This window comes from Astatotilapia calliptera, chromosome 17, assembly GCF_964374335.1.
Source record: "Astatotilapia calliptera chromosome 17, fAstCal68.1, whole genome shotgun sequence".
NCBI lineage: Eukaryota > Metazoa > Chordata > Actinopteri > Cichliformes > Cichlidae > Astatotilapia > Astatotilapia calliptera.
The window spans coordinates 32,426,819-32,447,567 of NC_137438.1; the positions used below are offsets into that span (position 1 = coordinate 32,426,819).

Sequence of the window (20,749 nt, forward strand, 5' to 3'; positions counted from 1 at the left end):
CCACACAAGACAGATACAAACCTTATAAGATTTATATATATATATCCTTTCCATATGGGCTGAGCTGAAACAAAGGCAGCAGTAATTAAATTAATTACTCATTAATACCAAGGTATGCAGAAGAGCCTTTTCTTGAAACAAGTGAAGAACACACCCATTGCCACTCAGCTAAGAAACTATCTATAATCCACAGGGACTCAGCAAAATTGGAAAACCACTGCCTGGATAGCACACCATGTCACAAAGCTCTTGAAGAAGACAGTGAATTCACTCAAATGGCTCCCCAGTTACCAGATCTCAATCCATAGAACAGCTATGAGATGTGGTGGAACGGGAGATGTGCAGCTAAAAATCCTGCAGCATTTGTGTAATGCTATCCAAGACAATCCAATTGTTTGTATATTGCCAATTCACAACAACTGTTGCCTCAGGGTACTTTAAATCATAGGCTGCAGACCCTTCAAACAAATAAACAAAAGGAAAAAGGAAAAAGATGACCCCTTTGGCACTTGGTGACAGTGGGAAAGAAAAACTCCCTTTTAGCAGGAACAAACCTCCAGCAAAACCAGGCTCAGGGAGGGGCTGTCATGTGTTATGAGTGATTTGGTGGTGAGGGGAATGAGAGGGAGGCTGAGATTAAAAATTGCTAAAGATTAAATCCAGTAGTGAATGAAAGCAAGGTGAAAGGAGAAAAAAAGGGAAAGGAAAAGAAATCTCGCAGCAGCCTGAGTGCTAACTATAAGCTTTTTAAAGAGGGAAGTTTTAAGCTTAATCTTAAAAGCAGACAGGGTGTCTCTGAAATCCATATCCACATATTATATATATTTATCTGGGGTTTTTTCACTTAGACAGTCACACTCATAGTGCTAACACTGTTATATTTTCAGTCTATCTTTATCTGTGTTTTCACAGGAATGTCAGAGCCCTTTGATGTCTTGTGATTTCTTGTGGCTGCTATCATCAGCACTAGCTCTCAACACACTGGCAGAGAGTCACTGTTGTAGCACTCTCAAAATAAATAAAGGTAATAATGCACTGTTTTTTTCCTCTATATTGAAAGAAAATCATATAATGCACATGATCTGCCTTTCAAAGGAAGAGCGGAAGATCGTTTTTTGAAGTTGCTAAGCATGATGCTAGAAGAAAAAAAATTAATCAGGCTTCTAGTGAGGTTTGAAATTTTTGAGGCGCACACTTCTTAAAATTCTACCTTCTGCACCTCTAAAGATCTAGTTTTACATTTTTACAGCATATTTATGAAAGTTTGAACTAGAAAACTTTGTTTAAATATATTCAGCTTTTCTTCCTCATTAGCTCTGTGAAGTTTAAAAGTCCTAATTAAGTATACATTAGCAGACTAAGCTAAACTGATTTATTCCAATTTCATAGCATCTGATCCTGTAGTAAAGAGATGAGGACAGAAAGGGGAGATGCAGATACAGGCAAGCTGTTCTGCACCAAAATAAATTAAAACACTTGGTACAGAACAGGAAATATGCATATATTCTGGGGGAAAAAACAACAACAACAACAAAAAAAGAAACCCAAAAAACGAAAAGCAGCCAACAGGGGAGAAAGAAAAATACAAAAGGAAAAAGAAGGGGGGGAAAGTTAGTGAAGATATAAGGCCATGTGTAAGCCTGCATAAATTCCTATTTCTCTTTTGAATAATAACAGTTTCATTCCGCAGAGAAAAATGGGGGAGGCTTGGATAAGTGGTGAAACTTTTAAATCCATGGTTCCGTGCTGGCGGAGTGGGAATAAATTACTCTGTCAGAGTCAAACTATGGAGACACAGCTATGTTTGTTAAAGTGTGGAGTGTTGGAAATGCCTCCAATCCTCAGCCATTGCCCATCATTTGTCAGGTTCCACTGCCAACTCTGTCGCATAATTGGGTCTGCGCTACCTCTGTCACCATCAACCGTCATTTAGATGTAAATATGAGGGCAGCCGATGTAAGGACGGCACAGGGCTTTGATAGGTGAGACTCGTCTGACTTTGCCTTTCATGAAAAACATTGCATTATGCGTTTAAACAGTTAGTGGCACATTTTATGGTGTATGAAATGGGGTTTAGACAAGTTGACTGAATTCGATAAGGAGGCGTCAACTTTATGAGAGAAAATTAGGGGAAATCGCATTTTAGTGCACTTTCTGTGTCATCCCTCATTCTAACAGTATACTCTGTGTCTGCTCTTCCGATTTAACTTTTAGATTAGTCTTTGTGTTTTTTCTGTGTGTCTGTTCCTAGCTTTAGAGTCAGTATGAATTCACATCTTGCTGCATTTAATTATTTTGTCTGTGCCAAATATTGTTGTCATGCTCTTCGTACGCTACTGAATTTGAAAGGCTAAAGGAAGTTCTTGAAGTTAAAGACAAAGGCAAGAGACCCACAGGGGAAATATACGCCATCTGCCATCATCAGTATTTATGATTTATCAGTGTTATTTTCTAATATTCCATAAAGTGAAGATTGCCAGTCTGTGAAATTAAGTTATTCAGTTCCACAACAAGTGCCTTTTAATACCAGGGAGAAGAGCAGATGACACACGAGATGTGTTAATCAGTGGCGATAGAAAATAGAGAAGAGAAAAAGGGAGTCATGAAAGAGACTTTAACAGGGAGAGGGTGAAGTGTGTCAGAGGAAGAGTAAAAGGGGATTATATGATATGTAGAGAACTGCAGTGTGCTTGCATTAGGGGAACTTGTAGCCCAACAAGCTCATAGTTTTACCCCAGGAAAAGGGATAGTGAAAAAGTCAGAGGATACTAGGGCAATGAGAAAATAGAAGAAGCGACGATAACCCGAAGAAATGAAATAAAGCATAAATCAGTAAGACTCAGGATGGTTTCAGAGGAATAAACAGACAAAGAGACAGATGGAGAACATCGATTACCCTTCCCGTAATCCAGCATTCCAGCAATCCGACATGGATCATAGTCAAAGCAGCAATGCAAAAGCAGTTCCGATGGAGTTGTAATTCTGCTGCATTCTGTCCTAGCTAATCGGCCACTGCCAGCTGGCCATCAGTCAGTCCGTTGGACAACAGGATGTGCGTCTCTGCTTGTATACATTTTTTGACAGAAAGTAAGTGAAAAGATCCAGGTGGATATCTATGGCTACGTTCACACTGCAGGCGAAAGTGCATCAAATCCGACTTTTTTGACCCTATGCAACCCATATCCGATCATGGTATGACAGTATGAACAGCACAAATCCGATATTTTCAAATCCAACCTGGGTCACTTTCGTATGTGGTACTGAATCCGATACATATCTGATGTTTGAATGGCCATGTCGCATTAAATCCGTCTTTTACGTCACTGACACAAGACAGACGCCAATTATCAGCGCCGGAGAAGCGCACGAGAAGACATCGTGAACGCTTCCTGGCCATCCAGTGAAACTTTTGGGAAGACAGCATTGGAGAAACATGAACATTTTATTTGTACTGTAAAATCTGCAGATTCTAACAGAAATCTGCAACTATCCTTTGAAGAACCGCTCCACTCTAAAACAGCAATAAGGATCATTATTAGGCCATATGTGAATAACAAAATAACTTTACAACTTAAAGCAAAATTGGGAAACGTAAAGTCCAAAACAAGTCTTTATATTAAGGGCCATCAGTCAAACAATACTGTTCGGTCTGGGTCTAAACAGAGTGCGTTGTGTGTGACGTCTTCTTTTGCGCATGCGGGCCGCTTTGAGGGTTAAAACTAGAGCGCGTTTGCTGTCACATTTTATTTGTAGTGTGAACAAGCAGACAAAAAAAATCGGATTTGATCAAAAAATCGGAATTGAGGATTAAGACCTGCAGTGTGAACGTAGCTAGTTGCCTCTCTTTGTGAATGTCAGAACATCTCATCACAGACTAGCTTTGCTTTCATATTAACGTGGATTCACTACACCCAGCAACTGTAATAACCCTAACCGGTCACTATACAGTTGGGTCTGAGTGATGCTGGCATCAGAAAAGTTGCATCTAAGCCACACATTTTCCACACAAAAAAATAAAACATAAAGAAATCAAGAACTGAAGCAAAAAGAAACGTGTGAATTTGTAAGTTAACAGGGTTATCAGTATCAGTGGTCTGTCATTCAGGTTCAAGCAGATGTTGACTTTAATTATAACTGTGTAGTCTCAGTTTTAGCCTTTTTTTCAGCTGCAACCCCTTAAGAGAGTTTTACACAACTCTCTTAAGAGCTAATAACAAACAAATATGAAAAGATCTGAATTAAAATTCAAACATATATGCTCAATTTATTTTATGCCTAATACACTGCAAAAGTTCTAAAAAAGCACAATGAAAGTGACAGGTAACACAGTGCATGATCTTTGTTTTCTCCACCTCAAATTTCTATGCCATAAAACTGCTCTGTTCAGACTGTGAGTAGTGTATAACAGCATATTTTGTATTCTGTTCACCTTCCCTACTGAAGATAAATAGTATCACCAGCAAGATGTTTGTGACCAACAATACAGATTTCACAGATTCTACAGCATTTTGCATACACCTACAAATCTTGTTGACAAAACCGCTTCATTCAGATTTTGCCTGATTCAGATCCTGTTAGACCCACTTTGTAAAATAATGTAAGATGTTTTAGAGCTTTTTTTCCTCTCTGCATCTTTTCTCCGTATTGGTTGCGTTTGTGTGCAATGCACTTTATGTGAAATTAAAAAGAAACATCAGGTTCCCTTCCTTTGTACTCCATGATTGCCTCACAGTTATCCGACACTCAATGTGACACCATTGTACTCATTTCTTTGCAGCATCTTTAAACATTAATCTTTTTGAAGTCATGGGTTGACTTTGGCCTCCCACCATTTGTTTGCTGAGTAAAAGCAAAGAGGCTACAATTCTCTGCAATTTTGAATCAGCATACAATGATTTTTATGTGATCACGGCAGGCTGACAACATCAAAGTTAAATTTTGCTTTGATCACTGACTGTAAATCTCATTTTCTACAAATGACGCTTCAAGCTTAAAGTCACTAAGCTATGCTAAGCCCTTTCCAAAAATCGTCCAAGTGACAGATTTTATAATGGTGAAACTGATTTTTTACCTAATGCAATGAAAGAGGATTGCATTTAAATGACAGAAGGTGAAGTTTACTTAAACACATGGAAAATGCTTTGAGTAGCCTCTGTCTCTGTTTAGTTATATCCTATCAACATATATGGTTTTGTCCATTATTTCAGCATAGACAGCAAAGAGACACATAAAACACCAAAAAGAGATTTTACACTTTTTGGTGTTTATCGCTATAATCCCTATCAGATTTTTAATATGCTTGCAGATGGCTTTTCATTAATAAAGGAATATTTGTGTGAATATTAATAAAACAGAATAGATTTTAGAATAGAATAGCAACTTTATTTTCTTTTAGAACATGGAGCAGTTAGTGGGCATCAGAAAGACATTTCTGATTTTGACTGCACTTAAGGCTGGACCTCTTCTTAGAGAGTCTATTGCTAAAAAGCTCAACTTTTGTCTCTTTATAGGTGGCTAAAACTGCTAGCTTTCTTTTAGGTTACACCTCAGCTAATTCATGGCAATGAACTAGACTTCCCAAGTGCGTTTGAGGCTTGCAGTGCTATTAAATATTAATAAAAGCGTACTTTTCTTTTTCTTCTAAAACAACAGCATTTCTTTTTATTTTATTTTTTAGTTCCTTTTTTGATTGAGATTGAGTGAAATTTGAGTATGTTTTAAATAGGTTTCACTTTATTTATGTTAGCACTATTTAGGTGGTGCCCATGCAATGAACTTACAAAGTTAATGTGTAAAGCGCTTTGGGGTCCTTAGGGACTAGTAAAGCGCTACACAAATACAGGCCATTTACCATTTATACAATCTATGAGTAAACCTTGCTAATCAGCTTAACTAGCATTCTATAGCATACATTTTTTATCTGTCCCATCCCTACTTCAGCATCCTAACTAGCGGTACAGAAGTGGCTTGAGCTTAACAAGAGTAACTTTTTGGCAGGTAATTTCAAATTCAATGTTTTAAACAGCTCGCTATAATGACACACAAACTTTTTTTGTGCAGCGTGACAAACAATTAGCACATGCAAGCTAAGCTTTAAATTGGTTAACTGGACACTGGATCCATGAATAATGTGTTGCTGAAGTTATCTGGATACGTTATATTTTATACATTTTCTAAAAGCAAATTAAATAATATTGATAACTCTGTGTTATTTAAGTTAGTTTGCAGTGCTGTGGTCTAGTGATGCATGACGTTAGACTGGTGAAGGGCAGACTGTGATATCTGTATACCATAGAATGTAGTTGGCAAACTCACTGCCTTGCTGCTTCTAAACTATTCCCCACCTGCCGACTTTAACCTCTGCTGGTAACAATGGTAAAATTGCAGATCCTATAAATAATTTTTGTGACTGGTTAACAGGTTAAAAAAGGACAGAATGATCCAGAATGGCACTCCAAATAGGCATGATAATAATATTTAATCTTTTTTTTTTTTTAAATGAATGTATACTTTATTGATCCCCTTGGGGAAATTGCTCTCTGCATTTAACCCATTCACTCAGTGAAGCAATGGGCAGCCATTGGGCGCCCGGGAGCAGTGTGCAGGGACAGTACCTTGCTCAGGGGTACCGCAGGGTAGCTGTTCAGTGGATTTGAACCACCGACCTTCCGATCATGGGGCCACCACTCTACCTACTGAGCTATCCCTGCCCCTTAATGTACCATGTCATGGTATTGTTTCAAGCTGACAACCTGGAGATCCTTGTTCAATTATAAAAACTGAAGTAGAATGATTCTGTTATTATTATAAACACTGTGGTTCTTTCTGTTCATTTTGTATCAAGTAGAGATGGGAGGCTGTGGCACAAGTATACAGCACAGCAAAATGCAGTAGAAAAAATCCAAGTGTTTATTTTTCCTTGTTCGACCAGTTCAGGTGCTGTGAAAAAAAAGATACTACAGCATAAGACTTATAATAGCTGGGAAGACTGTGTGAGTTCACATATGTTAAATTATTTAACTCCCGTGTTTGGTTTTCTAAACTATACTTTTTAAGAAATAGAGATATTTTGGGTTGAAGCTCTGCGGTGGATCTCTCAAAGCACCTTTACTGCCAAGCAGGTTTTTTTTCCCTTTGTGTGCCTGAATACGTTGGTTCTTGTCATTTATTTTAACTGTGACCCCAGAGCCTTTTTGCAGACATAGATGAAAAAATGAATAAAAAAAACCATGAGGGAGGGAAAGAGAAAAACCTTAAGTTACTGGAGCAGAACGGAGAAGAGGCTTGAAAGTGCTTTTAACTTGTGCAGAAAGATTTCCAAAACACACACACGCAAAAACAGCAAACTGGCACAAGCCACACACACGCAAAAAAACAAAAAAACAAAACCTAAAACACACATAATTCTTGCATAAGCATATATACACACACACATAAACAAATATGCATATATAAAAACTGAGTTAAAACATACCTACAGCACAGCCTGACATAAGCTGCAAACACACATAGAAACACACCTATGTGTACCAACTGCTGCAATAATATAGCTGAAATTACTTTTGGGGCTTAGCAGCAACTGGCGGAGGTTTCTCTCTCACTGATCTCTATGAGGCCAAATAGGGACAGAGAATAGAGGGTTACACGCATATACATACACATGCGCACACTAATCCTCCCTCTCCCTCCATCTGTACTTCTGTCTCCCCACCCTGTCTTGCTCTGTCACTGTGGAATATGGGGAGTTCTCATCCCTGTCAAGAAAACCACTAGAGCTGAAAGAGACACTACACATCTAACAGAAGCACTGATCAACATATAGCAAAGGCACTATAGCACATTCCACCGTGGCCCAGTGCTGTACCAGAACATATAGACAATACATACTACTGTTGATTACTGTGTATACCCACCAGCGAACTCTGAAATTTAAACTTGCCTTTAATGATTGCTATCGAACAAGACAGATTTATGTTTTGTGCTACAGGGCCTTGAAATCTATTGTGTAACATATTGCACGTCAGCCAAACTGCTTCATAATTATTCTTTCAACTCCCAACCAATCACCGAGACCGGGCTCAAAATACTGAAATGGGTTTACAGGTTGAAAAAGCATTGCAGGCAGAGTTTTCCAGGAATCATTTCTGTTGGATGTTTTATTGGGAGGCCAGGGATAATTGCTAAAAATGGCTATTTCAGCTGGATGGGATGAAATTTACAGAGTTACTGAGGTAATAATTACCCTCTCTAGATGTCCTCTGGCAATACTAATGCCATCTGCAGAGGGCTGTTAACTCCTAATAGATATTGTCAATTTCACCCAGGTGAGAGATTGGTAACATAAGGCTAACATTGGCCTGATTATAATAGAATCCGGAGACTTGAAAAGATTTAAATCACCTCTTCTGTCTAAAAGTCTAACGACACCTTTATTTCTTTATATTTTGCTACAAAAATAAGAAATAGGTGCAATGAATTATTGAAACATGCAAATATACAGAATAAAAAGCAAAAGCGCAGTGGGTAACGAGCTGCTAACGAGCTTGAAGGTTAACATTTGCGATGACCACATTGATTCTTCAGCCTGAACTCTTAGGTAATCTTTCTTGTCATTCCTTTAAGTAGCCTTCAGCAATGGTTCTTCAGGCTTCTTGATGGACATTGAAAGCTCTTCTGTGGATGTTGGATACCTTTTGTTCACCATGTTCACCATGTTTTACAGATGGCTGTGAACATTATTGCATCTTTCTCCTGACCTCCTCCGTGCATGCCAGGAAAATATAGATTCATCACTCTATCAGACCTGTTGTGACTGGTTTTCAGTCCAGTTCTTGTGTAATTTGGCATAACTCTGTGTTTTCTCCGTTTCACTTAACTTTTTCTTCATTTTCTTAATCTTGAAATTATTCATATGTCACTGTGTTAAGTGGCTTAACAACAACAACAACAACAACAATAATAATAATTTTTAGAAAAAAGAAGAGGTATCCCCCTGAAAATAGTCAGATATAGGTTATCGCTTGAAAATGTGTGAAAAAGCAGCCGATGTCCAAAGAAAGCCTGGAGGAATACTGACAAAGACTAATTTTAAAAAGTCTGTGAGCAAAAAAATAAAGACTTTTGCACACTACTGTATATTTCTGAGTAAAAGCCAAACCATTTTCAAAAAGGCAAGAAACAAAAATAATGTATTCCACAATGTGTTTTTACTACATGCACTAATTATGGTTAGTTTCTGTCAGTGTTCTTGCTCTGAACAAATCTTCAAACTGGCTTATATATATATATATATATATATATATATATATATATATATATATATATATATATACATATATATATATATATATATATGTATAAAAGGTTTAATAAAAGAAGAACTTGAATTCACAAAGACAATCATGCCTCATACCAAGAGGATAAACAAGTCTATAAGCAACTGAGACTTTGGGGCCCTTCAGGCAACTAAGACAGCTTCACCTTGAGATGAGAACCAAGGCTGGTGTAATTAGTTACAAATGGATGGGTTGATGTTTGTGTTCCCCATGTGAGTGTGTGTCTGTGTCTGAGTGTGGTGATGAATAGTATCAGTCTTAAGTTGTGAGGGGAGTGTAATCAAGGACAAGAAACAGAGAGCTAATTCCACCCGAGAGACATACATTGTCAACCGAGAGAGTTAGAGTGTGTTTAAGTGCCCGCTGCTTTTTCTTGAGCATTTATATTTTGTGAGGCTGTGCGACAGCCTGTGTTAGAAAACTCACACTTACACCAGACAACAATTGAATTCATACAGCAAGCAAAAAATATAGGATTTTCTTTGTTTTTCAGATCATTACCTTTTCTCCAACACAAGTGAGGTCTAAAAATGGAACATACTGTAAAAGCTCATAAATAGATGATAGGTGCATTTCAATTAATGTACAATCTGCTCTTCCTCAATGAAAAAACAGAATAGCTAGTAGCAAGTGCTGGATAATGACAAGGACCGCCTTCAATGTGGAGGGCAAGAGTGGACTCGAAGCGAACTAAAGAGGCAAAGCTAAGCAAAAAGGCGGAAGATTAGTGTAGAGCCAGAGAACTAATTAAATGAATCTGGAGATAAACGTTTAATTATTTTCTTTCAGTCCTTTTTCTCCCGCTCATTTCCTTCCTCTCTTCATTACCGCCTTCCAGAGCTGCAGCAGAGCGGCCAGTGTCAGGGGCAGTTGACTGTTCTAAGCCGGTGAACTCAGTCCACACATATGCTTTCTCTCTCTGCCCCCTACACTTACAGGTGCCCATACACACTCGGTAACACACAGATTGAGTCACGCCCACTCTCTTTCCTTCTCCCTTGCAAACACACATCCCCTTTCGCTCTGTCTGCAGTGTGTCTGAATGTAGATGTGGTAGTTTTAATCCCAGCTGGATTCCACGGGGAGGTGAGGAAGGGTACTGGAAGGAGAAAGGGCCGTGACTTGATTTAAAAGATGTCTTCTATCTTTGGTAAAGTACACTGCCACCTCTTGTTTTATAGTGCAGAAATCCATACGTTTCAAACACTGGTTGATTTAGGAGGCTGTGGCCTCAGCACTACATGATGTATTCTCTACAGAGAGGGTCAACAGTACTCTTGGATGGTGGAAAGGGAGATTGCCCTTTAGATGAAAATGTAGGCCAGGAGCTTGGACTGTCTCAGCACTAAAATGAAACACTACCAGGTTGAGATGCTTGCGTGCTTCTGTTTTTGGTCTAGACCTCTGTGTCAGAAAAAAATATGTTTTGGGTTTGTTTTGGTTTTTTTGCTCTTCAGGGATTCGGTATCAAAAAAGGCTTTTCTGATGCGTTGCTTCTGCTCTGTGTGATGTAAGATGCAACTTTGTGATATTTTAACACTGTAACAGGGCCACTTTTGCCTAAAAAAAGTTGACCTTTGCATTATTTATTCATTAACCTTTGATCAGTGGGCTACATTGATTCGCTGTGTACAAAACCTGTTTAATGCATCCAGTTCATGAGCACACACTAATGATGAGTAAACACATTTGGCCCCTGCTCACTGAGCTGTGTCTGTTACTAGTTCTGCATGACTGGAAAGCCATGGCTGGGGGTGACAACACGCAGGCTACATATGCAGTTAACGTCACGGTGAATATATTTCAGGATGTAGGCATGGATGAGCAAACAAAAAATATATTAAATATATACTAGAGAACCCTACATGGATAGAAACATAGAAATGTTGGCATGAGAAGCCAATTAAACAGCATGGACATGATTTAAACTGTTTAAAATGCGCTGATGGAGATTTAAAAGTTCTGTTTATGATTTATTAAGAAGATGGTAATTTACAAACATGGACGCAGGCAGTTCATTTCTATACTGACCAAGTGCGTTCCAAAATAACAGAAAAGTGAATGCAATTAATGTACCTGGGGGGTGAATAATGTACTTACCAAAAACAGTACAAGTACAGTATGATTATAAATTAGATGCTCTGGATACAGAACACACACAATGGAAGATTATCAGTGCGTTGGCCACCCCACATTACTCCAACAGTGTGGGATCATCTTGGCAAAAAAAATGCATGACAAAAGCCCGAAGAAGAGCTTTGAATGTCCTTCAAGAAGCTTATAGAACTATTCCAGAAGACTGCTTAAAGAAAGCTTCCTAAAAAATCCTAATAGTACTCTTTTAAGCCCAAAGAGGCTTTTGCCCTGGAACAAAACAACAGTAAATCTGGTCCTTTCTGTGTAGCACATTTGCATGGTGACAATGACAAATTAGTATCAAGTACAAAGCTGCTAGTGTGGTGTATCTAAAAACTATGTTCATGAGCACAATCAGCTCAGTTTCAACACCAAACATTATTTCCGGCAAAAAAAACCCCAAAAACTAGTATCTTGGTTCCCTTACAAGAAATAGTGAGAATTACTAAGCAATAAGATACTTTGAAGAAAGTCATGTAGAGAGGCAGGAAAAGGCCCCTCTTCCTCTGTGCAAAGTCCTTTGCATACTAGATCTGGTTCCCATTTTGGGAGGCAGATGGATGAAGTCTCCCACAGTTCATCAAAAAAAGTTTGAATTCCACTTTAAGGCAGAGTGCAGTCACTCTGTGGCTTAACACTTTAAAGTTTTCTCCATACTACTGGCGAACTGTGGGAGGTCTGGATCTAACCCACTGAAATAAAATGCTTCTTCATGTGAATAAAAGAAGCTTGTTAAATAATTTGTGCTGAACATTTCTTAAAGTGAGCTCTACACCTGAAAAGATTCCACAAAAATAAGCCTGGGTTCATTTTTATTTCCTTTTTAAAAATTAAGTTATATTCCTGTGAGACAGAGAAGGCACTGCCAAATGCAAGATCCCTCTTCTTAAGTACAATTTGCGCAGCGGGTGGGGGGTGCCTCGAAATAAAGTCGTGAGACACTGAGGTATTTGCTGCAATCTCATAAGGATTCTGTATTGAATTTCTATTAGCCTGTTGACTCCACCGCATCAGAGCATCCCTACTTTAAAACCAAATCCTTCCCCGTATCTGTTATCCTGAATACACAACATTCACGATAACATGTAAAGAAAAGCAGCATGAAACTATTTGTGAATCATTTGAAGTGTACTTATTTTTTTAGATAACATGAAAACAACATATCAAATAGTGATATTGAAAATTTGAGCTTTTATTAAAAAATATGCAAATTTATTCTGGGCACTATAAAGCACATTTACCCGCTTAATGAATTCAGGCCATGATCTAAGTCTCCCTAAGACCTCAAAGAGAAAATGAAATTCCACCCTGTCAAAGGCTTTAGCTGCTTCTAACAAACAGTATGCACGATGTAGTCAAGAAAGAAATCTCTAACACTTTTAGAAGCTGCCAAACATCTGTGTGAGAACTCCTACTCCAAACGAACCTTGTCAGGTCAGGTTTGATCAGGGAAGACTTATGAGTTAGATTCTTCTACAAGCAAGCTGTGCCACTCGGGGACTGTGTTGGTAATTTCGCCAGCAGGTATTTGGACATATGGGCACAAAGACTGCAGGCTTAAATAATTTGCAGTTATTTGGACAGATATAATAAACCACTATACAGATGAATGATGCTGTAAGGGGAGCCAACCTTATCTGGCTCCCCTTACAGCATCATTGCGATCTCCCTCCTCAAAGGGTTCTAATAGCTTAAGCCAAAGTTCATAATACTTTGTCTCATGGTTGGTTACTAATGGCAAGGGGTGATCTGACAAGATCCATGCTTTTGGAGACGAAAAAGAACTGTGGCCACTGTGGCAATTTTTTAAGGTGTGGGCTCAAGAGTTAGTGCTTTAGTGAAATTTTGTGTTTAATGCCAGTGTTAAGAGCTAGCAAAGTAAGGCAAACATAGGAAGGTTGATTTCTTTACCACCTGCATCCTGTTCTTTGCATTCTTTCCCTTCTAACCTAAAAACAAAGTTGTTTCCAGTTGTTTTTTCCTCCTAAAGCAGTCCTTTTGAAACAAAGATTTTGCTGACTGCTCTGTGGACTTGGCTGAAAAATTAGATGTGCAGAATTTTCTACTTACTCCTCCTGGGAGAGGCATAGCGCTGCAGCTGTGCGGCAGCAAACATAAGTAGGACATATTCACTTTCAAACACCGTATTGGAGAAGTAAAGATTTAACTTCCAGAGTCTTAAATAAAAAGTCTGAGTGGACAGTTTTAAACATTTTCTGTTGCTGCCACTATCACCTATTCACCCCCCACACACACCCACTAACCCCTGACATATGCTAATGTGATGAGAGCAGTTTTTGGCAATTAATATCCTTTCACAATGCACACTTTCTATAACTCTCTCAAACACACCCACCCTTTAACACTCATCGGTGAATGATTACACACCAATTCATATGGATGTTTGGTATCAGTATGCAGAGTGCCTTGTAAACTTCACTCATTACACCGCAGTTACAAAATAACATCCTAGAAATTCCCAGCAGCTCGCTTTCTCTTATTTTTTCTCTCCGAGTGAATCTGAAGAGGTCCACTTGTTATTGAAAATGCAATAAAATGAAAATATATGACTGTGTCTCAGGGAATATATGCATGCATATGTGTACAACGCATGCTTAATATCATTACCAGGGTCCTTATTTTTATCCTAATGCTGCTCTTCCTTTCCTTATTCTTTTCCTATTCTACCTATTTCCCAGCGTCCAGTTTCATTCATTAATTCCAACACACTATGAACTCTCCCCGTCCTGTCACTTTTTCCTGTCCCCTCCTCTTGTTCACCAGCGTTTTGTCCACTCTGCCATCCCTGTATCTTCCTTAGCTTGCTTGGCATCTTCAGAGAGGCAGAGTAAAGAATTGAGTGACTGCTGTCACAGCATGCAGCCCCAACCATACACCCACACACACATCCACCTACACACATATAAAGCAAGATAATGCCCCCACCCCCCGGCCCAGAACACAAATACACACTTTGCTAAGTATTGCTTCAGACTGTACAGTGACGTATACACACACACACACACACACACACACACACGCACACGCACTGATCTGACACCACACAAAACATTTATGTGCTGACTGCCACTGCACAAAACCCTGGGCGAGCTGGCTCCAAACACGCACCGGGACTAAGATGGACAGCTAGACAACAGCACAGACATACAAAAAAAACTGTCATTTCTGCATCAGCACACAAACAATGGAGAAACAACAACAACAACAAAGGGAAGAAAATCAACAGGATGATAAAAAATAAAAACTGGAAATATTTCGACTGATGAGAATCCCCTCAAATGGATTCTTTACTCGTCTTGGCTCTGTCAGTCGGTAAATATTTGTCAACATCCAACATGATGTGTTTTCAAAAAACATTTGAGACATAACAAGGGAAACCAGCAGCATTTTGATCTGTCAACATCACTTGAAGGATTTCATAAACTGATTTTGATTCTGCATTCACCCATCTTGATGCTCCCAGGACCACAGGGACCGTGCTTTTAGAGTTTACATCAAAACAGACAAGTGATCTATCTCTCTGTGTTTCTCTCATTTTCTGTATCTCTGTCACTCTCACTTACTCTGTAGTGATTTGTTCTCATTTTTCCTGTCACTCCACCATCCAGTGAAGTAGTTAAAATACATCATCTACTGTCCCTTCACAGCAAACCCAGCCCTGAAATCTTTCCGTGATAATACAGCAGGCAAAGAGTGATTTTAAAAAGAACAGAAATGCAGGCCGAGACTAAAAGAGACCTGCAAACACATCGATCACAAGCAGCCCGTAAAAATCAAGAGCCAACAACTGTCCAATTTACATCCCACTGCTAAATACAAGCCCAGCTAACAACAGTACAGTATATCACCATGAGAAGCCCATTACTCTCCAAGACTTTGGCTAAGAGAAAATGGCAAAAGCTTGCTGCAGGGAGACAAGAAACAAAATATAGCTGTGAGCAGGATATCTGCTTCAAGACCTGCAGACTTTCGGCTCTAGAAGTGGAATTCAAAAGTACTGAGGCCGTGGTGACAAATTCCCTCATCACGGGTGTCACTGCTCTGAAAACAGCTGTTCTGCTCTAAGTGATGCATGAGAACAGCAGCTCAACAAATAGAGGGAGGTTTCTCCAGGAAATCCGATTGTTGTCCCAACTGTGCAGAGCAGCATGACCTGAACTCAAAGCACCCCAAATCTGCAGCCAGAGGCAGGTCTGTACGTTTTTTTTTTATTTAATTTGCACAGTGATGGCAGAAATAAACAGTTAAAACAGGCTGATGAAGGCATTTATATGACAGAAATGTTCCAAGGTATTTTAATTTCTACTCTAAACTGTTTCATAAACTATAATGTGACGGTCTAGTGCATTTAAAGAATACGACATGCTACTTTTATTTAATAGTGTTGTAAAGGTGGCAGAGACTAACACAGGACCAATAAATCCTTTCTTTAAATCATGCGTTCTGTCAATTAAGTCAAGTAAGCACAAACTACTCCAATAAAATGTGACAATGGCACTTTGCAGTGTAACTTACTAAAAGTTATTTCATTGCTAAAATTTGGAGCATTGCTATTATTTATGTATGTGAACTGTATGATTTGACAGGAAAACAACCAATTTTAACTAATATAATTTGCATCATAATTTGCCGGCAAACACTCACACAGCCCCTCCAATCACTAACAGCTGTAGTAGTCAATGTTCTTAACACTGTACAGCGCTTTAGGAGGAATTTGAGAGCACAGTTAAGCTCCTATTTCAACCCAGTGAAGTATTAAAAAGTTATCGTAAAAGCTAACCTGGCCAGCATATATGTTGACATTAGCTGTTTAACTGTTAGCAGTTACCCAGTAGCCACATTAGCCATCTGTTATCATTAAGGTAGCAGCTACTGAATTTTAGTTAGATAAAAGATAAATAATTGTTGCAGGCTGAACGTGACATGGATGGAATATGGAGCAGTGACAGAGCGGATTACGGAAACAGAGAACGGGGCAGTTTGCTGGCTGTGCAGAGCAGCGGGGGAACCGTAGCCCAACAGAGCAGAGTCTAATGTAGAGAAGTAAACCGAGCAAATGAAGAGTGAAATCCGGAGCAGCACAGCCAAATCAGACGGGTTTTGTGGCTCAAGAGCTGAAGAAAGGACGCAAAGAGCTGCAGACTGAGGTGGACCAGTGTGAATGGTGGACAATATATGATAAGCTTTAACTACTTACACAATAATTTATTGAAATGGGTTTCTTATTTTGTTGTATAGCTCTGAGGTCAGTTTTGAAAAGCAGGCAATGAGCATAAGTGATACCACACTTTACCACTCCATCTTCCATTATGCTCTTCTTCCACAATAATTACATTATTGATATGTGTTGGGCATTTTTTTTAAAATATTTTGCTAATTCTAACTTATAACTGGAAAAATTTGTGGAACATTAACAAATGTTAATAACTTCTTTTTCATTACTTCTGTTGTTGCACGATGGGCTCAAAAGCTTTTATCTAGTATTGAGTATTTTCTTGGGTATTGGTATCGACTTTGAAATTCCAGTATCTTGACAGCTGTAGTAACCCCATGCATAGTCAGCAACAAAGTTTAGTACCTGAGGTTTACCAGCAGAACATTTCCTACTCTGGGTTCAATAGCTTGTTACCAAATGCATCATGCTGCTATCTCTCTCCCTGCTAAATCATGCTCATGCACCTGGCAATAAGGGGGAATTCCTACTTAGCTCCATGTTTCAGTTTAGACACTCATGCTTCCACTGAAGGCTCTAGACAGGTAGGGGTGACCATGCCCCAACTGTTATACTACCTGTCTACCATTCTGAAGCATGAAGGTGTTCAGATATGTCTTACAGCAGCTCTTCTGTGGTATTGTACTACAGTACAGATAAGCCTTTTGATCGTCATGGACATCAGTTAGCCTCAGGCACCCGTAACTCTGTCACTGTTCCACCATTTGTCCTTCCTTTGATGACACATGGCTGCGTGAGTCCTGCTGCCTTCAGATGGATCAAGAGATTTAATGAACTGAGATGCTTTCACTACAGCATAAAGCTGCAGAGGACAACAGGTCCTGCTCAAATTACTGATCCCAGTTTGCAGATGACAGTTTAAGCAGCAATGACAAAACTGATCATTTACAGTCTGTTACTGCTGAACATTTGCTCCAAGTTCTTACAGCAGTTTAGTGACTTAGCTTTGCTTTTGTTGATCAAAGCACCAAAGTGGCAGCACATTAATGCTGCACCAGCAACAGATGTGCTCTGAAATGACTGCGTGCGGGCCAAAACCCAAGACACATTTCCCACCAACAATTTACTCTGCACCACCTTATTAAAATCAACCTCACTCTTGATTTCCACCTGCTTAATATGACCCCTGTCTTTGTGTCAACATAAAAATCCACTCTTTAACGCCGTATCACCCGCCTGCCTACTAGAGTAACTAGAGTTGCCGTATTAGACGTTTAGAGCTTGTTCTGCTAATTCTCAGGGACAATAACCATGACAGCACACCTTTTTCACACCGGCTGAATGCGTCTGCGAGAGCTGGCGTCACTGCCAAAAAAGAAATACATGCATAAAGAACTAAAAGACAGATACACAGATGGCTGCACTTGTCCATCACATGTTTGCGACAAGAACTTTCTCAGTTTGCTCGCCACAGTCTGCAATCTACAGCCTGCAATTTACGCAAAGAGTGAACTTCCCCCGGAGTTTCTCTAGAACTTTAAACAACAGGTTTCCACTGTGTTCTTTCTACAATTCATCCAAAATTGCAGGCCAAAGCCACTATTCATGTACTATACACCAAAGTGCACTATGAACATCATATCATAGTTATTACATCCTGATAGTGGAGCAGAAGTGGCGAGCTTGCCTTCTAACAGTTTTTTTAACTCTAGTATAGACCTCCGCTCTGCTCTCACTCAAATCCATTTAAATTATGATTTGCTCTGGAGTGACAGTCACAGCAAATACTGTATGAAGGTGTCACACAACACAGAAGAGAAGGAGATATAAATGCTGCTTCAAACATTTTCCCAGAAAAGCTGGAGGATAAAAACTCGTCGCCATAAAATGTAGACAAAATCAGAACAATCTATGATATAGAAAAACAATATAAGTCTTCTAATCTCAATCAAGGCTGAGCTGAGGTTTCGTTTTAAGGGGGGATGCAGATGAACAGAGGAAAGGTTCGCTCTTACCAGTTTCTCTGGAAATCTGGATAAAGGCCTCAACGCCGCTCTCGCCATAGTTGCCTTCTGAGGCCAGCGTGGAAACGTAGTTCCACTCCATTGCCGTGACGATGTCCATCATGGCCTGGGCCTGGTACGAGTCCGGTGGCACAACACGGGAGAAGAAGTCATAGCGAGTGTTGTCACTCAGCTCGGGAGCCGTGGAGGCGTAGCTGATCTGCGGGATCTGGATGGAAAAAGGGGAAGAAGGAAGGAAGATGTTGAGGAAATGTGAAAAAAAGCACAGTTAATAGCGTGGTGTTTCTGAACGTGAGCCAAATAGTGTAATTGTTTTACTGCCTACATATTAAAATGAGTAAAGTGGGAAGACTCTTATATGATTATTTTTTCAATTTAATGTTTATCACCACAAGTAATGTGTTCCCATACAATGAAGAAAAAAAAACGCGAAAAAGTAAAACGGTTCAGTGATATTTGAACTAGGAATTACAAAACGCCCACTCCCTGCAGGATCAGTGTGGTAAACAACTGTCAGGAAATTGAGACAAAGTCATCAACATGAAAGTTACAGTGTAACTAAAATGAGAAATTGCTGGTTCATAGATATGATGATGAACAGGTATTAAAGCATAATTGCTTCATAATTGGAAATATGAATACAGGCTGACAGTGTGGTAACTAAAAGGTAAGCAGGTGGTGTCATTTTTCAACACTTGTGTTATGGCTGACAGATTCAGGATAGAGAGAAGATTTAAAAGAGACAGAGAAGAGACATGTGGGAAAGAAAAGCACAACAGTCAGATTGCAGAACGGAGAGACAAAGAGGCTGACGAAATAACAGAAGACACACACACACACACACACACGTCTATTGCTTGTGATAGGTGGCATAACAGGCCGAAGGTGTTCAATGGCTGACAGGCAGATTGATTTTTCCCCCTGACAGTGGGAGAAGCCCCTCCATTTATAACATTCGCAAACACACACACACACACAGAGTTTTTGGGCAGACATATCATTGGCATACATTCGAAGCAACTCTTAACTGCCAATCTCAGCCCAAGCATAAGGTGTGTCAGCTGTCTGTCTCCCATGCTAACACACACAAAAACACCAACGTCGACAACTGCTGAACACAGCAAATCCAGGCGGGAGATTTAGGACAGACAGTGTGTGCAAGTATGTGTGTTTATGTGACTTGAATGTTTCTAAAGGCCATCACTCACTGTCTTTATTCCCTTTGAGCATCATCTGAAGTCTCTGTCGCTGTGCATCTATACTTGTCTTTGCCATTTTAAAAAGGTCAGCGATCCATTTTGAGAGATACTGTAAGTTATTTCTCTTCAGTGGTTTTGAAGCAAATCTGTAAACAAAGGTAAATAATGCTAAGTTTCAAGATTATTGCATGCAGCATAAAAATGCATTGTATTGTAAATGAAGTATGCTAATTGTAATTCCTAACCTGTACAGCACATTAACTGTGTATAAGGAGAATATTGAGAAGAGAGAATATTTTGTTTTCACTTCTATGACAACGCTCATTGCTCAGTACTAAATGGAAAAATTCTTGTTTTATTGCTGGCTGGATATCTAATTTTGAAACAAAACAGCTTTGTTCCTCAGTTTTCAGTTGTTTAATAACTTTCCATTTTTCCAACCCAATGGAAGTTCACACTTCCAGCATTTGAGTGCCGTTTTTGGTCTCCTCTGTCAGGGGAATAGAATTGGGAACTCTGGTGAACTTCAGGATATGTATAATTCATAGAGGTAATGATAAACAAACAAAAAAGGAAAAAAATCAAAGCCAATTCCAGCTCATCACTGTATATACAGTATGTGGCTACATGCATGTGCTGCTGCGTTCACGTCTATGCTGTGTGTAACTCCACCGTTTTACTTGGTCTTTTACTCTATGTACTTTTAAATAACTGAATATCCATTTCAAAGAGCACTGAATTCATGGATGCAGGAGTATGAGGTATCCGTCTGTTTACCATGGGAAAGAAACTTTGTGACCTCCACAAACCTAATACTTTGATCTTTTGTTATTTCACTCTAAAGCTGGGAACCACAGACAT

At 39.3% G+C, this 20,749-nt stretch overlaps 1 protein-coding gene across 5 annotated transcripts in view; it reads right to left on the reverse strand.

Annotated features, from left to right (window-relative positions):
* grm8a (glutamate receptor, metabotropic 8a) overlaps positions 1 to 20,749 on the reverse strand; it is a 334,910-nt gene that overhangs the window by 186,965 nt on the left and 127,196 nt on the right. For all 5 annotated transcript variants that reach the window (XM_026146524.2, XM_026146523.2, XM_026146526.2 and 2 more), the window contains exon 3: positions 18,681 to 18,897. In XM_026146524.2, coding sequence (XP_026002309.1) covers positions 18,681 to 18,897 — 217 coding nt within the window. The remainder of the gene's footprint in view (positions 1 to 18,680; positions 18,898 to 20,749) is intronic.